This window comes from Penaeus monodon, chromosome 17, assembly GCF_015228065.2.
Source record: "Penaeus monodon isolate SGIC_2016 chromosome 17, NSTDA_Pmon_1, whole genome shotgun sequence".
NCBI classification, from domain to species: Eukaryota; Metazoa; Arthropoda; class Malacostraca; order Decapoda; family Penaeidae; genus Penaeus; species Penaeus monodon.
In genome coordinates this window covers 43988985-44008984 of record NC_051402.1, presented here as the reverse complement: position 1 = coordinate 44008984, position 20000 = coordinate 43988985, and the positions used below count along the sequence as shown (strand labels likewise).

Here is a 20000-nt window from a genome sequence, read left to right as displayed (position 1 = left end):
AGGTACATCATAAACACATTCACAAAGAGATAGAGATAGAGAGCGTGTTAATATATAAATTAAATCACAGAAACCTAAAAGTGTAATTAAAAAAAAATGGTTTGACAGAGATTTTTCATACACATATCTATACACATACATTAAAATCCATGTACACATATCAAGATCCATTTAAGTAACGTGGTATAAGATATAAAAAAACACGTATTTGCTTATTTTTATTCTTGGTGTAACATTGATTAGAGAAAAACAATAAAAATACAACAAGATATTTAAAGTGAAAAGATTTTGACAGCATTTAGTTTGAGGGCAAAAAAGAAGATACAGTTGGCTACAAAATCAGTAAAAGAAACACTACAACTACAGCATATCAAGATCGTCAGCACACGGCAAACTACAGCATACAGCTTGGAAAAAAGATACTCTACAGCTGGCCACGACAAAAACATATATATCTAAAAAAAACAGCTTCGTTCAAAAACTAGAAACTAGAATAAGAAAATATATTCTTCTAAAAACTGCGGGTCATTATAACAGTTTTTTAAGATATGGAACTGAGAAAATAATGACTACAATAAAAATGCTGCCATGAAAGAAAGGCGAAGATGAAATATATCAAAGGAATGATAAAGGAAAGTCACTAGCAATAATAAGAAGAGTCTACCTACTGTAATGGTTAACTACGATACACAAACTACGGTATTTCTGAAGGAGTGGAATGAGAGGCGATGGTTAAAGAGAGGGAGGGGAGGGGGAAGGAAGGAAGGAGGAGGTGATGATAAAGAATGGAAGAGGAAGGAAGAAGGAAAGAAATGGGAGAGGGAGGGGGAAGATAAAGAATAGAAGAGGGATAGGGAATATAAAGAACGAAAGAGGAAGGGGGAAGACAAGGTACAGAAGATAAAGAACGATAGAGGGAGGGAAAATATAAAGAATGGAAGAGGAAGAGGAGAAGACAAATAATGAAAGGAGAAAGGGGTGAAATAGAAGGATGAAAGCGGGAGGAGGAAGATAAAGAAGGGAAGGGGGGGAGGGGGAAAGGAGACGTAGCGGAACCAGGCGTCATGCGTATAAAAAAGGGAATGTAGTAGGTAAAGATGCCTCTCGACCTTTTATCTATTTATTTATTTATCTTTATTTCGTCTAAGAAACAAACTCACGTTCGCTCTTCTTAGATGCCACTCTACCCTGCCTGTTGTTGTTGCTGCTTTTGCTAAATCTGTTGATTTTATTTCTAGCAGCTTGGCCTTTCTGCGACTGCCCTTGCTCCGTCGAAGGCTGCGTTCCCTTCTTACTTCTGTTCTGCGATTTGTTCTTCTGTTCTCTGTTCTTCCCTCCCGGCCACTCCACGCTCTCCTCGTTGAGTTCAGCTTTCAGCCAGTCGGGGACCTGGAGGGGGAGGGGGGGAGGGGGGGAGTCAGAAAGAGAAAGGCATTACGTCTTTTCATTCTTTCTGTTTGTCTGTTTGTCTGTCTGTCTTCTGTCTGTCTCTCTCCTTCTTTCGTCTCCTCCTCTGTCTCTTCTCTCGCTCTCGTCTCTCTCTCTTCTCTTCTCTTCTGTCTCTCCTTCTTCTCTCCTCTCTCTCTCTATCTCTCTCTCTCTCTTCTCCCTCCTCTCTCTCTCTTTCCTCTCTCTCTCTTCCTCTCTCTCTCTCTCTCTTCTCTCTCTCTCTCTATCCTCTCTCTCTCTCTCCTCTCCTCTCTCTCTCTCTCTCTCTCTCTCTCTCTCTCTCTCTCTCTCTCACACACACACACACACACACACACACACACACACACACACACACACACACACACACACACACACACACACACACACACATACACACACGTATTTGGACACGCAATACACCCACTCACTGATTTTACATTTTTTTTTAATACCGAATAGTTTCTTAATCGGGTAAGATGTAATTCAACATTCATGCATCTTTTTTTCCATTTTTATCCATTTACTTATCCATCTATCCATACATCCCTTTATCCATTTATAAATTAATCCACGTATGTATCTACTTATCAGGCGACTACTTATACTTCCGTCCACCTTTATCTGCTTATCTATCCATTGATAAAAGATATGTTAATTTATCTACTACTCACGGGTCCCATTGTGTCCATCTCGAGATCATCCTTTTCAGGTTCTATGCGCATGTCGTCGCTCATATTTTTTTCCTCCTCCATCTCCCTTTTATCTTCCTTATTGTTGCCTTCTCCTCCTCTCCCTCCTTCTTGGTAAGTGGCTTTACCCATGTCCATGCCAGAGCCGCTGGTAGGGGGGGGGAGGGGGTTGAGAGTTAATGAAAGAGAGAGGGCGCGGGGATAAAAAAAAAAGAAAAAAAAAAGTGAAATTTGTTGATGAAAGAAAAGGGACGCGGGAAAAAAGAGAAATTTGTTAATGGCAGAGAGAGGGCGCGGAGATAAAAAGAATATGTGAAATTTGTTGATGAAAGAAAGGGGACGCGGGGTTTTTAAAAATATGAACATGCTTATTGGAAGGGAGACACAGGGTTAAAAGGAAGTATTAAGATGCTAGATGGGTGGGAGAAAACACATGGCTAACAAGACTGATAAAAGAGAGGGAACTCGGGGATAAAGAAAAAATTAAAATGCTTGATGGAAGAGACAGAACACAAAAAAAAGTGGTTAAGATGCTTAATAAAATTTAGGGAAATTGAATAAATTTTAATCAAGAATGTTCATGGAAAGAGAAGGGAGAGAGCGGGGTCAAAAGGGTAATTAAGATGTTTGGTGAAACTAAGGGAGAGCGGGGTTAAAAATTGGTTAATATGGTTGATAAAAAGTGGGAGTAAATATAAAAGAAAGAAATCGCTTATGTTAAATACCCTTTAAAAATGTCTCTCTCCGACTCTCTCTCTCTCTCTCTCTCTCTCTCTCTCTCTCTCTCTCTCTCTCTCTCTCTCTCTCTCTCTCTCTCTCTCTATCTATCTATCTATCTATCTATCTATTTCTCTTCTCTTCTCTCTCTCTCTCTCTCTCTCTTGTCTCTCTTCTTCTCATACATTCTCCCACACCAACTCCTCCCATTCACCCTCCTCCTCCCCCATTCACTCTCCTCCTCCTCCCCCATTCACTCTCCTCCTCCTCCCCCATTTTCCCCCACTCCTCCCCCATTCTCCCCCACTCCTCCTCCATCTCCCCCACTCCTCCCCCATTCACCCTCCTCCTCCTCCCCCACTCACCCTCCTCCTCCCCCATTCACCCTCCTCCTCCTCCCCCATTCACTCTCCTCCTCCTCCCCCATTTTCCCCCACTCTTCCATACTCACACTCCAGCCCTGGGCAGCGGCACAGTGGTATCCACAACGAGGAAGATGCTCTGATTCTGGCAGTGGAGGCTTGCCAGGTTAACGATCTCTCCCTTGGCTATCTGGGCAGGCGAGGCGTAAAGGCTGCAAGGGAGAGGGAGAGGAAGGGTGGCTTAAAAAAGAGGGTGGTTTAAAAAAAAGGCGAGGGTTAAAGGGAGGGGAAGGGGAAGGAAGGAAGGAAGGAAGAAGGAGGTGATGATAAAGAATGGAAGAGGAAGGAAGAAGGAAAGAAATGGGAGAGGGAGGGGGAAGATAAAGAATAGAAGAGGGAGAGGGAATATAAAGAACGAAAGAGGAAGGGGGAAGACAAGGAACAGAAGATAAATAATGAAAGAGGGAGGCGAAATATAAAGAATGGAAGAGGAAGAGGAGAAGACAAATAATGGGTTAAAAAAAAGGGTGGTTTTAAAGAAGGGGTGGGTTTTGAAAAAGAGGGTGGGTTTTAAAAAAATGGGTGGTTTAAAAAAAAGGGGTGGTTTTAAAGAAGGGTGGTTTTTAAAAAGGTGCTTTTAAATAAGGGTGATTGAAAAAGGGTGGTTTTAAAAAGAGCGGTTTTAAAAAAAGGTGGTTTTCAAGAGGGAGGTTTTAAAAAGGGTGGTTTTAAAAAGGGAGGTTTTAAAAAGGGTGGTTTTAAAAAGGGTGGTTTTAAAAAGGGATTTGTTTCGATGTTGGGTAGAGTTTGTGTTATTTTAAGAAATGTTATCTAAGTTGTTTTGTTATTTAGTGTTACTTTAGAAAAATGTATTTAAGTTGTTTTCTTTTCGTTTAGTGTTACTTTAAGAAATGCAACTTCACACTAACCTTGCTCTTACTTCACACTAAGCTTCTCTTTAATTTCTTCCTGACTTCACACTTACCTCATCGTCCTAACTAGATCATAACTTCACCCTTACTTCACACTATCCTCGCCCTTACTTCACCTTCCAACTAGTGCCTAACTTCGCCTCAACTTCAGCCTAATCTCACCTTAAGCTTTCCTCTAACTTCGCCCTAACTTCACATTAACCTAATCTTACCTTTACTCTAACTACATAACTTCACCCGAACCTCATCCTACTTTTACACTAACACTCCCCCTAACTTCACCTTAACCTCATTACAACTTCACCCTAACTCTCCTCCTAACTTCACCTTAACCTCACTACAACTTCGCCATAACTTCACCTTAACCTCACTACAACTTCCACTAACTTCACCTTACCCCATTACAACTTCACCCTAACTTTCCCCCAAACTTCACCTTAAATTCACCCCACCTACCCCTTACTCCCCCCCCCACCTCCCTCAAACTTCCCCCCCACCCCCTCAAACTTCCCCCCTCCCCCCCTCCCCCTCCAAACTTCAAGGACGCTCCACTCACGCTAGAACTTCCTGCGGATTGAGGAGCACGTCGCTCATCCTTATCTCCCGCTGGTGCCGCTGCGCCTCCTGGGTCGAGCTGATGCTGTTGCTGCTGCTGCCGCTGCTGCGCCTCCGCCCGTGTCCTGGTGGGGGGGAGGGGGGAGTCAGCAGCGGGGTGGTGGTGGTGGGAGGGTGGTGGTGGTGGTGATGATGATGATGATGATGATGATGATGATGATGATGATGATGATGACGACGACGACGACGATGATGATGATGATGATGATGATGATGATGATGATGATGATGATGATGATGACGACGAGATGATGATGATGATGATGATGATGATGATGATGATGTGATGATGATGATGATGATGATGATGAATGATGTGATGATGATGATGATGATGATGATGATGATGTGATGATGAGGGATGATGATGATGATGGATGATGATGGATGATGATGATGATGATGATGATGGTGATGATGATGATGATGATGATGATGATGGTGATGATGATGATGATGATGATGATGATGGTGATTTCCTTTCCAAAGATTTCCTTTTTTTTCTTTTATTTTCTTTCTTTCCATCTTTCTTTCCCTCTCTCTATTTACATCTATTTCCGTTTTTCTCTCTCTTCTCATTTCCTCCTCCCTCTCTTTACTCCCACTTCCTCTCATCCTCTTTTCTTTCCCCAATCCCTTCCCCCCACTCTCTCCATCTCCCTCACACTTTCTCCCTCTCTCCATCCATCTGCCGTCTTCTCCCTCTCCCTCTCCCTCTCCCTTAAAACCCAATTCTCTCCTTCTCCCTCTCCCTTAAAACCTAATTATCTCCCTCTCCCTCTCCCTCTCCCTTAAAACCCAATTCTCTCCCTCTCCCTCTCCCTCTCCCTTAAAACCCAATTCTCTCCCTCTCCCTCTCCCTTAAAACCCAATTCTCTCCCTCTCCCTCTCCCTTAAAACCTAATTATCTCCCTCTCCCTCTCCCTCTCCCTTAAAACCCAATTCTCTCCCTCTCCCTCTCCCTTAAAACCTAATTATCTCCCTCTCCCTCTCCCTTAAAACCCAATTCTCTCCTTCTCCCTCTCCCTCTCCCCTCCCTTCTCCTTTAAACTTATCACTCTCCCTCGATCTCCCTCTCACCCTCTCTAAAACACAATCCTCTCCCTCGCCATCTCTCTCATCTCCCTTTCTCCCTTCACAGCCTTCTATATCCCACTCTCTCTCTTTCTCCCTCTCCCTCTTTCTTCTCTCTCCCTCTTTCTTCCCTCTTTTTCCCTCTCCCTCTTTCTTCTCTACCTCTCTATCCCTCTCTCTCTCCCTTTCCCTCTTTCTTCCCCCTCCTTCTCTCTTCCCTCTCCCTCTCCCTCTTTCTTCCCCCTCCCTCCCCTCTTCCTTCCCTCTCCTTCTCTCTTCCCTCTCTCTCCTCTCTTCCTTCCCTCCCCCTCTCCCTCTTTTTTCCCTCTCCCTCTTTCTTCCCTCTCCCTCATCCCTCCTTTACCTGCGAAGTCAAAATCGGGGTCCTTGGAATCCTTGGTGTCGGCCGAACCTCTCTTCCTTCCCTCCCCTTCTCTCTCTTTTTTTCCTCTCCCTCTTTCTTCCCTCCCCCTCTCCTTCTCTCTTCCCTCTCTCTCCTCTCTCTCTTCCCTCCCCCTCTCCCTCTTTTCTCCCTCTCCCTCTTTCTTCCCTCTCCCTCGTCCCTCCTTTACCTGCGAAGTCAAAATCGGGGTCCTTCGAATCCTTGGTGTCGGCCGAACCAAGTGCGTTCCGCTGTCCCCAAGTGTTCGTAAATCCTTCCTGAAAAGGGATTACGTAATCTGGATTAATAGCGTGTGAAATGTGGTGATGGAGGTAATGATGTGTAATTCCAGAAAGGGGAAGAGGGAGAGGAGAAGGGGGGGGGGGTAAAGGGAGAGGGGAGAGAGTGGAAAGGGAGAGGGAAGAGAGTGGAAAGGGAGAGGGGAAGAGGGGAAGTGGAGGGGGAAAAGAGAGAGAGAGAGAGAGAGAGAGAGAGAGAGAGAGAGAGAGAGAGAGAGAGAGAGAGAGAGAGAGAGAGAGAGAGAGAGAGAGAGAGAGACGATCTAAGATAATGACTTCTATCGTGATTGACACAGACTCACGGAATAGAAATTTTCGCTTTTTAAAACTATTTTCATGATTTCTATTCTAACAACAACTTTAATATTAATAACGAGAAAAATAACAATGCAAATTAGAGTCGAGCAATAACAATAACAAAGCAAATAATAATCATAGCAACGGTGGTGATTATAAAAAAGTCACTGATATATGACACTACTGATGACAATAACAATAGAAAAGGGCAACAAAAATAATACCAATAACAACAACAACAATAACAACAACAACAACAACAATAATAAATAATAATAATAATAATAATAATAATAATAATAATAATAATAATAATAATAATAATAATAATAATAATAATAATAACAATAATAAAATTACAATAATACAACTAACATAATATTTCTCACCTGCGTGTTTGGCCTCGATAGCGGACTGACGGCTCTCGTGCCCCACAGGTAAATGGCGTTTTCTAAGGTGCCAACAACAGTGAAGGTGGAACCGCAGTTAACCATCTGAGAGGAAGCAGACAGGTAAATTAATAAATTAGATAGATGTGTACTTGATTAAATTGATGGACGAATTAAAAGATGGGTAAACACCGTGGATATTTGTAGATAATTTAGCTGATAGCTTGATATATAAATCCGTTATTAGATGAGTACATAGTGACTCCCCTTTTTTTATACTCGCCATCCCTTGCCAATCCACGAAGCACATGCGCTATCAGCTGCTTTGGTTTTGAATATTTTTTTAGTAATTCTTAAAAAATGTCTGTAATTCAGAAAGGAGCATTAAATCGCGAAATTTTGAATTTCTTTTCGTCTTTGTATTACGCTACGTATTCCAAGATTTTAAAATACTCTCTTACTGTCCATTTTTTTAAGACCTTGTAAATATCCTGTAAGTGTCTTGTAAATTACCTATACGTGACCTGTAAATGACCTGTAAGTAACCTGACCTTACCGTAACAATCTTCGAAGCCAGACTCTTGACCAGAACAGGTTGAATGACGGACCGAGTGTTTCCTCGTCCCAGCTGACCTTCACAATTTCTCCCAAAGGTCAAAACCTGGTGAAATTAGGTCACTTGAAATACGAGTCATAGTGATTCGCTTGCTGCATATGTATCTTCATCTACGGTTATGTGCATTTCTACTTGTGAATGAAACTATATCTCATTTGATATATAGAGGTTGTGTGGGTATGCATACGTGTCTGTGTGCCTTTATGCAATTATAAATATGCAGTGTCATGTATCTTCGTGCAAGATGAAACGGGGGCCCCTATGCACCCACCTGGCCCGTCTCGGTGAGCACGGCCGTGTGCGAAGGCCCCATGGCCACGTCCACGACCCGGCATGCGATGCATCTAACTCGCGTCGCCACCACCGCCTTCTCCACCTCCTTCTGCTGCCGGATTTAAAGTCTGTTTTATTGGTCTTTATCGTTAATTTTGGTTATTGGTAAGTGGGAGGAGGTTGGGAGTATTTTTATCTTGTGGGTCTATCTTCTCTTTTCTTCTTTTCCTCTGTATCTGAAAGTCTTTATCTGCTTCTGCCTCTCTCTCTCTCTCTCTCTCTCTCTCTCTCTCTCTCTCTCTCTCTCTCTCTTTCTCTCTCTCTCTCTCTCTCTTTCTCCAAAGCATATGTACCCTATCTATCTCCTTTCCTCTTTCATTCACTCTCTCTCCCTTCCTCTCACCCACTCCCCTACCTTCCATCCCTTCTCACCTACATCCCTCCCCCACCATCACCCCTCCCCCACCATCACCCCCACGCCCTTTCCTCCCCACCTCCCCCCTCCCACCCACCCTCTCTCCTTCCTTCCCCCCCCCCGCACCTTCAACTTTATGCCGAAGAGACCTCCTCCCTCGCTCAGCCCCAGCTTGTTCCTGGTGTTAGCTCCGCAGGCAAGCATCGCGCCCTGGTCTGTGATGAAGATGGTGCCGTCGCCGCCGCACTTCACGTTCGTCACCAGCAGTTCTTCCGGGATTTCGATCTCCGTCGGGAGGCAGCTGTGGGGAGAGAGGGAGGGTGTGAGGTGGGTGGGAGGGGAATGGGAGAGGGAGGAAGGGAGGGAGGGAGGGAGGAACAAGGGAGGGGAATGGGAGAAGGGTGTGAGGAGGGAGGGAGGGAGGGAGGGAACAAGGGAGGGGAATGGGAAGAAGGGAACAAGAAAAGGGAGAATGAAAGGGAGTAAAAAGTAGGTAAAAAACAGAAAAAGAAGGGAAGAGGTAAGCGGGAAGATTGAATTTAAGGCAAGAGAGAGAACAGAAAATATTAAATGTATTTTGTGAATTTAACAACAGCTGAAATAAGTAAGAATGTAACTGTTATTAGGTTCAATATCGTCATTGTCTTTTATCTTATCACTGTTATTACAATCATGTATGCATGTATGTATGTATGTATTCATATATGTATGTATGTGTATGTGTATGTGTATGTATATATGTATGTATGTATGTATGTATGTATGTATGTATGTATGTATGTATGTATGTATGTATGTATGTATTTGTATGTATGTATGTATTTATGTATGTATGTATTAATGTATGTATGTATGAATGGCAAAACATTCTTCCATATGTATGTATGTATCTATCTATGTATTTATGTATGCATGTATACATTATATATGTCTGTCTGTCCGTCTGTCTATATGTATGTATGTACGTACGTATGTATGTGTATACGTATATGTATATACATGTATGTATGAAAAAGGGCAGCCCATATATCAACAACCACACATTTAACCCAAAAAGGCGTCCAGGAGAAGCACAAGCGAAGTCTTCTATTGGGTAAGCACCCACACCAGGTGCTTCACTTAGGACTGACTTGGATGCCATAGGATTTCGAGGCGTACAGATGCTTTCGACATGTGTATGTGTGTGTGTGTGTGTGTGTGTGTGTGTGTGTGTGTGTGTGTGTGTGTGTGTGTGTGTGTGTGTGTGTGTGTGTGTGTGTGTGTGTGTGTGTGTGTGTGTTTTGTTTGTTATTTACTTACACATCCTCCTCCTGCCCCGTGCCCAGCCGCCCTCCCTCGCCCTTGCCCCACGCGTAGACGTCCCCCTCGCCGCCCACTACCACCACGTGTCGACTGCCGCAGCTGATGGCGCCCACGTCCACCGATAAGAGCCTTTCTGCATGGAAGGAACGAAGGCACTGGGTCTTATTGCCCGAAATAAGGGTGGTGATGTGTGGATCGATACTTCCATTCACTTTTTAATGTTCATGACAACCAAAATGATCCAACGTCAACCCAGAGCATTAAAACTTGAAGTCAACCCCAAATAAAATGAATCTCATTGACTGTTAAGATGAATTAGTTTTAGAAGCTAGACTAGCGATGTTCGCCAACTCCTATAAGGAAGCCGATTTGCACTGTCAGAGAGATCCTCACTGCATGCATAACCTCAATGGCAACCTGGCCTTATCCTTCCCAAACGAATCTTAGCCATGGGTATCGCCCGCAACCTCTCCCTTGCACACGAGTCTTGACCACCGCGGACACCTTTTCCTCACCCTTACCTACGAGTTTTGGCTTGGCCGAGCTGTTCCAGTTGCCGTGGCCAAGGCAGCCGGAGGTCCCGTCGCCGCAGGTCATGACGATGCCGTTGTCGGAAGCGAAGACGGAGAACCCGTCGCCGGCGCACACGCGGGTGATCGACTTCCCCTTCAGGATCTCGACGACGGTGGGCCTCCCCCGCCACGCCTCCAGGCTCTCGTGCCCCAGCTGCCCCTTGCGTCCCTCGCCCCACGTGTAGACCAGACACTCTGGGATAGGGACGGGGAGGGGATAATAGAGGGTTAGGGGTTTGGATTTGTGAGTCTCTGTGTCTCTGCCTATCTCTCTCTCTCTTTCTCTCTCTCTCTCTCTCTCTCTCTCTCTCTCTCTCTCTCTCTCTCTCTCTCTCTCTCTCTCTCTCTCTCTCTCTCTCTCTCTCTCTTGTGTGTGTGTGTGTGTGTGTGTGTGAGCGTGTGTGTGTCTGTTTCCAAGGCATATGTAACTCATTTCTCGTTTTGTCTACGTATTTATGATTTGCTGTTTAGGTACCAAGGTCCTGCACTTTAGCTGCCCCTTACGCCCATCGCCCCACGTGAAGAGCAGGCACTGGGATGGGGGAGGAGCAAACTACGGGGTTGGGTGTCTAGGGAGGGGGGGTTGTTTTCTCATGTTTTGTCTACGTGCTTATGATTTGCTGTTTAGACTTCCGACGTCCTGTATTCTAGCTATCCCTTATGCCTCGCGTCCCAGGGGAAAGGGAAGACTGGAGGGGGTAAGTTAAGGGGGTTTGGGGTTAGGTCTGTGAATTTTAGGGGAAGATCTGTTTATTTGTGTTTAGTCTGCCTTATTATGATTCGCTGTTCAAACTCAAGCGACCACTTTCGCCCCGCGCCGCACGTGTAAACCAGGAAAAGAAAGGGACGGAGGGTATAAGTAGCGAATTGGTGGTTCGGCAGTATGGTTTGGGCGGGGGGTGGGGGGGACGATGTTTATGTGTGTTTAACCTTTAAGTTTATGATTTTCTGTTCAGACTTCCGAGGTTTCGGGTTCTCGTTGCCCCTTTGAGGGCAGCTGAGAGGTTAAGGAAGATGATGGGGGGGGGGGGGTATGGGGTTAGTATTTGTCAGCTGGGGGAGGGGTTTGTATATTTATGTTTTGGTGTTTTGTCTATATGTTTATGATTTACTGTTCATTCCCTCAGTGTCCATTCGCCCAAGTGTACCCTCGCAATGGGGACGAGGGGGAAAACAGACGTGATGTAGTTGTGGGTAAGTGGATATGGGTTTGTAGGTAAGCGGATATGTGTATGTGGGTAATCGGATATGTAGGTGTGTGGGTAAGCGGGTATGTGGGTGTGGGTAAGCGGGTATGTGGATGTGGGTAAGCGGGTAAGGTGGTGTTCTGATATGTGGATGTGTGGGTAAGGGGGGGGGTATGCTTGTGTGTGAATAAGCGGATATGTAAACACAAGAAACACACGCACAGACACACACACACACACACAAACACACACACACGCACACACACACACAAAAACACACATCTCTCTCTCTCTCTCTCTCTCTCTCTCTCTCTCTCTCTCTCTATATATATATATATATATATATATATATATATATATATATATATATATATATATATATATATATAAACAAATACCTGCCACCAGCAACCACATCACAACACACCAACAACCACAACCACAACAGCCTTCCTTCACTCATCCACTTTCAACTAACCGGAGGTCAGCAAGACGATGTGGGTATTCGACACCGCCATCTCCTTGACCCTTGACCTGGGCGGGAGGGGCACGGGGGTCAGACTGATCGAGGATTCGTAGACCTTCATGTGGTAGACGACGGAGCGAGGGGGGCGGGAGGACCTGTGAAGGGGGAGGGGAGTTAAAGATGTGTTTGTTTTGGATTTTTTTGTTCTAGTTTTTCAGGTGTTTATTATATGATTTGTGTATCTATGTACATATACTACTCGTATATATATATATATATATATATATATATATATATATATATATATATATATATATATATATATATATATATATATATATATATATATATATGTGTGTGTGTGTGTGTGTGTGTGTGTGTGTGTGTGTGTGTGTGTGTGTGTGTGTGTGCATTATATATTCTAACGGAATTCTATTCTTGTTGGTTGGCTTTTTGTCACATTTCATCTGACATTCGCTTTATTATCATTATCAATACAAACAATATTATCATTATTATCAGTTTCATTATTATTATTATCAGTTTCATTATTATTATTATCAGTTTCATTATTATTATTATCATTATCATGATCATTAGAATCATTATCATTATCATGATTATCATAATTATCATTATCATGATCATTATCATAATTATCACTATCATTATCATTATCAATATCATTATCATTATTACTATCATTATCATTATAATTATTACTATCATTATCATTATCATTATTATTAACACTGTCATTATCATTATTACTATCATTATCGGTATCATTATCACTATCCTTACTATCATTATTATTACTATCGTTAACATTATCACTATCACTATCATTATCCTTATAACCATCATCATATCACTATCACCATTATCAACATAATCACCACAATCATTATCATCATTATCCTAATAATTATCCTTATCCTTATCATTACTCTCATTATCATAACCATTACTATCATCATTACTATCATAATTATAATCACCGTTATCATTACCCTCCCCTTTATTATCCTCAGGCTCCCTCACCTGGACGCCTGCGACTGTCTGGCCACCTCGATTGATTGCTTAATTTCTTCGTCAATCTCATCAACACCAAGCGGACTGTAGGAAAACTGTGCCAGGAGTTCAGGCAGCCTCTCTGACACCAGCTGCGGAGGTCAGGCGAGGTCAGGGGTCAAAATTTGAGGCGGAGGGGGGAGGGGGAAGGAGGAGGAGGGAGAGGGAGAGGGAGGGGGGTGAGGATGATGAATGGGTGTGAGGTAAATTGCATATTGTTTATTTGTGTTATTGTTATATTTTCAATGATTTTTTTTTTCGATTTCTGGGTGAGAAATTAATGTACAAAACGAAATTGTACACTTGTGGACAAGCACACAATTAGTTACTCAACGTAGATACGCAGATGATGATAATAATGATAGTGATGATAATGATGATAGTGATGAATATGATGATGACAATGATGATGATGATAATAATAATGAAGATGATAATGAAGATAATAATATTGATAATGATAATAACAATGATAAAAAAATGATGAAGATGATGCAGATGACGATGACGATGACTATTATGACAACGAAGATGACGATGACGAAGATGACGAAGATGACGACCCTCACCTCGGCAGCCGTAGGTCTAAATTCGGGGTCCCTCTGCAACAAGTCCCTCACCAGCTGTTTGAACCCTGGAGAATAGTTCCCCTTGATAGGTGCGAAGTGGCCCTGGAAACGGGAGAAATTGCTTATTTTTTGTTAATTTATAAGTTTGGATGTGTGGATGAGAGAGGAGGTTGGGGAGGAGAGAGAGAGAGAGAGAGGGAGGGAGAAGGAGAAGGAGAGGGAGAGGGAGAGGGAGAAGGAGAGGGAGAGGGGGGGAGAAAGAGAGAAAGAGAGAGAGGGAGAAAGAGAGAGAGAGAGAAAGAGAGAGAAGACAGAGCGACAGAGAGAAAAGAGAGAGAGAGAAATCCACATCACTCTCTGTTTCTATTCATCTCGTTCATTTTACTTACATACTCATCTATAGCATCTATATCCATCTATCCATCGATCTACATAGATAAACAGATAGAGAAGCAGATGAATAGCGAGAGAAGGAGAGGAAGAGAACGGAAGCGAGAGAAAGAAGAAACAGACAGATAAACAGATACTTAGAGAGATAGAGAGACAGAGACACAGCCACAGACATTGAGAGAAAAATAAACGTCTATTAACAAATATCCCACACAAGAAAATGAACATAAAATCTCACTTAGTAAGGACCCACCTTCATGATCTTATTGACGAGCGCTGGCAGGTTGGACCCCTCGAACGTCTTCTGCAAACACGCCATTTCGTACAAGATGCAACCCAGGGCCCAGATATCACTCTTCTCGTCATACTGTTTGCCTTCACACTGTTGGGATGAGATCGATGTTTCTTAAGGTTATATCTGGGGTTAATACGATTGGAACTGCGTTGTGAGAGGGTGGAGGCACGTGATTTTTTGTTATTGTTTTTGTTGTAGCGTTTCTGTGTTTGTCTCGGTGGAATTATGCGATTTTTAAATCTATTTCGGTTTTGAGTTTTTCTTGACTCTAAAGTATATATGTATGGATGAAGGAATAAATAAAGGAATAATACACACACACACACACACACACACACACACACACACACACACACACACACACACACACACACACACACACACACACACACACACACACACACATATATATATATATATATATATATATATATATATATATATATATATATATATATATATATATATATATATATATATGTGTGTGTGTGTGTGTGTGTGTGTGTGTGTGTGTGTGTGTATATATACTGATATATATTTTTTTTCTATTATCAGTCTATTTGTCTATCTATCTATAAACCACCTCCCTACCTACTTACCTATCCATCCATACTTATATAACACAAAAAAAATCTAGCTAAACCTCTCAACCTACGACTTTCAACTTCATATCGAAGACAAAATCAAAATTTCAAATAACAATACTTAAAATACCAGAGTCTGTCCTCCCCTCTCCCCTTCTCCCCACGCCCTCCCCTCCACGCCCTCTCCCCACGCCCTCTCCCTCCCTTCCCCCCCCACGCCCTCTCCCTCACACCCTCTCCCCCACGCCCTCCTCTCCACCCTCTCCTCTCCCCTCCCCCCCACGCCCTCTCCCTCCCTTCCCCCCTTTCCCCTCCCCCCACGCCCTCTCCCCCACGCCCACACCCACCATCTCCGGACTGATGTAGTAGGGCGTCCCGAGGACCGTGTGGGCGTGGTTAGTCTTGGTGGAGAGCATCTTACTGATCCCGAAGTCGCCCACTTTCACCACCCCGGCCTTCGTCAGGAAGATGTTGGCGGTCTTCAAGTCTCTGCGAAAGGAGGGGGGGGAGGGAGGGGGAGAGAGGAAGATTTATTCATTTATTTATTTATCTACTGTTATTATTATTTATTATTATTATTATCATCATTGTTATTATTATCATTATTATTTTATTATTATCATTATTATTATTATTATTATTATTATTATTATTATCATTATTATCATTATCATTATTATTATTATTATTATCATTATTATTTTCATTATCATTATTATTATTATAATCATTATTATTATTATCATCATTACTATTATCATTATTATTATTATTATTATTATCATTATCATTATTATTATTTTAATTATTATTTTTATTATTTTATTATTATTACTTTAATAATTATTATTTTATTTTTATATTATTTTTTATTATATAATCTTTCATTTAAATTTTTTTTTTTTTTTTCATTTTTTTTTTTTTTTTCTTTTTTTTTATATTGTTTCTGCTTTTTTTTAAAAAAAAATTAAAATAAACAAAATTAAATGGGGTTTCATAGTTATTAAATCATTAAAAAAACCCAATAACAAAAACACAAAAACATATGATAATATATTATATTTAAATTTTTTTTTTTTTTTTGGTTTGTTGTTTTTTTGTGTGTGTTTGGTGTTTTGTTTTTTTTTTGGTTGGGGTGTTTGTGGTGGTTTTGTTTATATAAATAAAAAAATTTATATATATATAATATATATATATATATATATATTATATATATATATTAAGTTTGTGGTGTGGGTGTGTTTTTTTTTTTTCCTTAAAAATAAAAAAAAAAATATAAAAAATTAAATTATTTATTTTTTAAATTTAAATATCAGAATTTTGTTGTGGATGTGGTGATACTTCATTTCCCCCCATCCACCATCAAATTTCCCCAACCCATATCAAAAAACAAAAAAAAAAAAAAAAAAAGAGGGGGGGGAAAGGGATGTGGAGGGGAGAGGGAAAGGGAGGGGGGGTAGGGATAGAAATTTTGGGCGGAGGGAGGGGGGGGGAGGGGGGAGGGGGGGGGGGGATAGATAAGGGGGGGGGGGGGGGAAGATGGAGGAGAGGGGGGAAAGGGAAAGGGGGGAGGGAAAAAGGGAGGGCATGGGGAGGGAGAGGGAGAAGAGAGAGGAGGGAGGGGGAGGAAGATAAGGAGGGGAGAGGGAGGAGGGAAGGAAGGAAGGAAGAGAGGGAAAAAAAGGGGAAGGGAGGAGAGGGGGAGGGGGGAAAGAGGGAGAGAGGAAGAGAGAAAAGAGAGAGGGAGAGAGAAGAGAGAGGAGAGAGAGAGTAGAAAGAGAAAAAGAAGATAGAGAGGAGGAGAGAGAGAGAAAAGGAGAGAGAGCGAGAAAAAGAGAGGAGAGAGAGAGAGAGAGAGAGGGAGGGGAGAAAGAGAGGAGAGAGGGAGAGGAAGAGAGGAGAGAGGGAAGAGAAAGAGAGAAAGAGGGAGAAGAAAAGGGGGAAGGAGAGATGAGAGAGAGAGGAGAAGGAGGAGAGAGAAGGGGAGGGAGGGAGAGAGAGAGGGGGGGAGAAAAGAGGAGAGAGGAGAGAGAGAGAGGGAGAGAGGAGAGAGAGAGAAGAGGGGAGGGGGAGAGAGAGAGAGAAAAGAGAGAGAGAGAGAGGAGAGAGAGGAGGAGAGAGGGAGAGAGAGAGAGAGAAGAAAAAGGAGAGAGAGAAGAAAAAGGAGAGAGAGAAGGAAACGGAGAGAGAGAGAGAACGAGAGAGAACGAGAGAGGGAAGATAATTATATATAATATTTATATATATATAATATATATATACAAATATTATAATTATTATAATAGAGAGAAGAGGAGAGAGAGTGAGAGAGAGGGAGAGAGAGAGAACGAGAGGAGAAGAGAGGGGAAGAGGAGAGAGGGGAGAGAGAGAAGAAGAGAGAGAGAAGGAGGAGAGGAGAGAGAGCGAGAGAGAGAGAGAGAGAAGAGGAGGAGAGGAGAGAGAGAGAGAGAGAAACGAGAGAAAAAGGAAGGGAAGATAAATTATATATATAATATATATATAATATATAATATTATAATATATTTATATATATAGATATATTAAAACTAATATATATAAAATTTTATATATATATAATTTTAAATAATATAATACAAATATATATATATATTATATAATATATAATATATTTTAATTTTAAAAATTTATATATAGAGAGAAGGAAGAAGAGAGAGGGGGAAAAGAGAGAAAAGAGAAGGAGAGAGAGAACGGAGAGAAGAGGGAGGGGAGAGAGAGGGGAGGAGAGAGAAGAAAGAGGAAAAGAGAGAGAGAGAGAGAGAGAGAGAGAGAGGAGGGAGAGAGAAGAGCTAGAGAGGAGAGAGAGAAGAGCATGAGAGGAGAGAGAGAGAAAGGAGAGGGAGAGAGAGAGGGGGGAAAAGCGAGAGAGCGAGAGGGGGAGGGGGGAGAGAGCGAGAAAGCAAAGGAAGCGAGAGGGAGCGAGAAGGGGAGAGAGAGAGAGGAGAAGAGGGGAGAGAGAGGAGGGAGAGAGGAAAAGGAGAGAGGGGGAGAGAGAGGAAGGAGAGAGAGGAGAGAGAGAAGAGGAGAGAGTGAGAGAGTGAGAGAGTGAGGATTTAGTAGTAGAAGCTAGATAGAAGATAATAGACGATAGAAGTAACATACACAAATTCACATACACACTAACTCAAACATAAATACACACTTACTTAAATACACATGCAAATAAATACACATACGAACATACAAACATACAGAAGGAAATGACATGGATTAATATATATAATTAAAGAGAGAAATACACGCACAATTTACATATTTTTTTGCCTCACGATCGTCGTATTTTTATTCACAGATTTTCGTTTAAGAAAATTTAAGAAAAAATCAAAGGAAGAATTTAAGAAAATGGAAGAAAAAAAATTGTAAAATGGAAGAAAGGATGAAAGGAAAGAAATAATAAATAGATAGATAAATAAGGATTGGATAAACAAATAAAGAATAAATGAATAAAAAAGATAAATATATAGATAAACAGTGAATAAATAAATAATCAATCAATAGATGAAAAGAAAAGAAAATAAATGAAACTAAGAAAAAAAATAAAACAAAGGAAACGCACCGCAATTTCGGGTGGTAGCAGGTAGGACGTTGCACTCAGAAGCCATCTTCGTTTGGACGCGGTAACTTAGCAGTTTTTTCCTTGATAATGACCATGGCATCGTCTTCCTTTCTCCGGTAGAGCACAGCGGATCCGAACGCACCTGCGAGTAGTGGAGAGCCGAGCCTGTGCGCGGATGTTCCCAATCAGTAGGGATATTGCGTATCTCATATTTTCTTCTTTAAAATTCCCGTAAAAAAAAACGAAGCAACACTTAATAAGACCCATATTTTTTCCTGTATGCGTTTCGTTTTTCTTTCATTAATTCGTCTCTGTTATATAGTTACCATTCGTATATTTCCTATCTTTCATCCTCAGTCAATTTTCCCCTTAAAAGTCCCCCTTCCATCCTTTCCCACCTTTTCACCCCCCCATCCACCTCTCCCCCATTTAATTTTCCACCCCTCCTTGCCTTCATCCCCCCCCTTTCCCCCCCCCTCCTAACCCTTTCTCTCCTCCCCCTCCCTCCCCGTTCTCCTTCTCTATCCTCCTCTTTTCTCCCATCCTTTTTCCCCCCTCACTTTTTCCCACCCCCAAAACCCCCCCTTTCCCCCCCTCCCCCCCCTCCTCCCCTTCCCCCTTTTACCCAAACCCCCCCCCCCCCTCCTTTCCCTCCCCCTTCCTTTCCCCCCTCCCCTTTCCCCCCCTTCCCCCCCCTCTCTATCCCTTCCCCTTCCCCCTTTCACCCCCTCTCTTCCCCCCCCCCCCCCTCCCCTTTTGCCCCCCCCCCCCCCCCGTCTCACCTTTCCCCACCGTGCGAATCTTCTCGTAATCATTATCGAGATCCTTCTTCCTCTTCTTGACCCCGCCCCCCGCCGTCTTGAGCGCCTCCTTGAGCCTCCGGAGGTCAAAGTAGAGCGCCCCCAAGGTCGTCGACGCCTGACCCGACCCATCCTCGGGCACGAAAGGCTCCACCTCGATGTCGCTCGCTTGGAGGTCAGTGGCGAGGGTCACGGGGATCTGGGGAGGGAGGGGGTGAGGGTAAGGGTAAGGGGGAGGTTGAGATAGAGGAAAGAGAGAGGGGAAGGGAGATTAAATTGGGGAGATAGAGATAATTGGGAGATAGAGGTGAGAGAGGGGAAAATATAATAAATTGGGGAGATAGAGATAATTGGGAGAGAGAGGCGAGAGAGGGGAAAATATAATAAATTGGGGAGATAGAGATAATTGGGAGAGAGAGGCGAGAGAGGGGAAGAGAGGTTAAATTGGGTAGGTGGGGGGAGAGGAAAACTTATATCTATTGCTATTGTTATTGATGGTGTTGTTGTTCCTGTGTGTGTAATCATCTTAATGTTAGGTTTGTTATTACAATCATGATCATCGTTATCAATTATCAGCGTTATTATCAACATTATTACAATCACTATCATCATCATCATCATCATTGTCAGTGTTAGTATCAGCAAGATTACCCTCATTACAATTGTTCATGCTATTATCACTATTAACCCCCCCCC

The 20000-nt window shown here is 42.5% G+C and overlaps 1 protein-coding gene across 1 annotated transcript in view; it reads right to left on the bottom strand.

The window, feature by feature from the left end:
• LOC119583386 (serine/threonine-protein kinase Nek9-like) overlaps positions 1-20000 on the bottom strand; it is a 29030-nt gene that overhangs the window by 1759 nt on the left and 7271 nt on the right. The window contains exons 5-22 of the mRNA XM_037931857.1: positions 19287-19503; positions 18571-18646; positions 15278-15419; positions 14305-14433; positions 13662-13763; positions 13063-13184; positions 12031-12173; positions 10315-10560; positions 9791-9926; positions 8618-8792; positions 8075-8185; positions 7744-7848; positions 7188-7292; positions 6393-6480; positions 4688-4811; positions 3289-3411; positions 2103-2268; positions 1161-1389 (exon numbers count right to left, since the gene is read on the bottom strand). Of these exons, the coding sequence (XP_037787785.1) occupies positions 1161-1389; positions 2103-2268; positions 3289-3411; positions 4688-4811; positions 6393-6480; positions 7188-7292; positions 7744-7848; positions 8075-8185; positions 8618-8792; positions 9791-9926; positions 10315-10560; positions 12031-12173; positions 13063-13184; positions 13662-13763; positions 14305-14433; positions 15278-15419; positions 18571-18646; positions 19287-19503 (2539 nt within the window). The remainder of the gene's footprint in view (positions 1-1160; positions 1390-2102; positions 2269-3288; positions 3412-4687; positions 4812-6392; positions 6481-7187; positions 7293-7743; positions 7849-8074; positions 8186-8617; positions 8793-9790; positions 9927-10314; positions 10561-12030; positions 12174-13062; positions 13185-13661; positions 13764-14304; positions 14434-15277; positions 15420-18570; positions 18647-19286; positions 19504-20000) is intronic.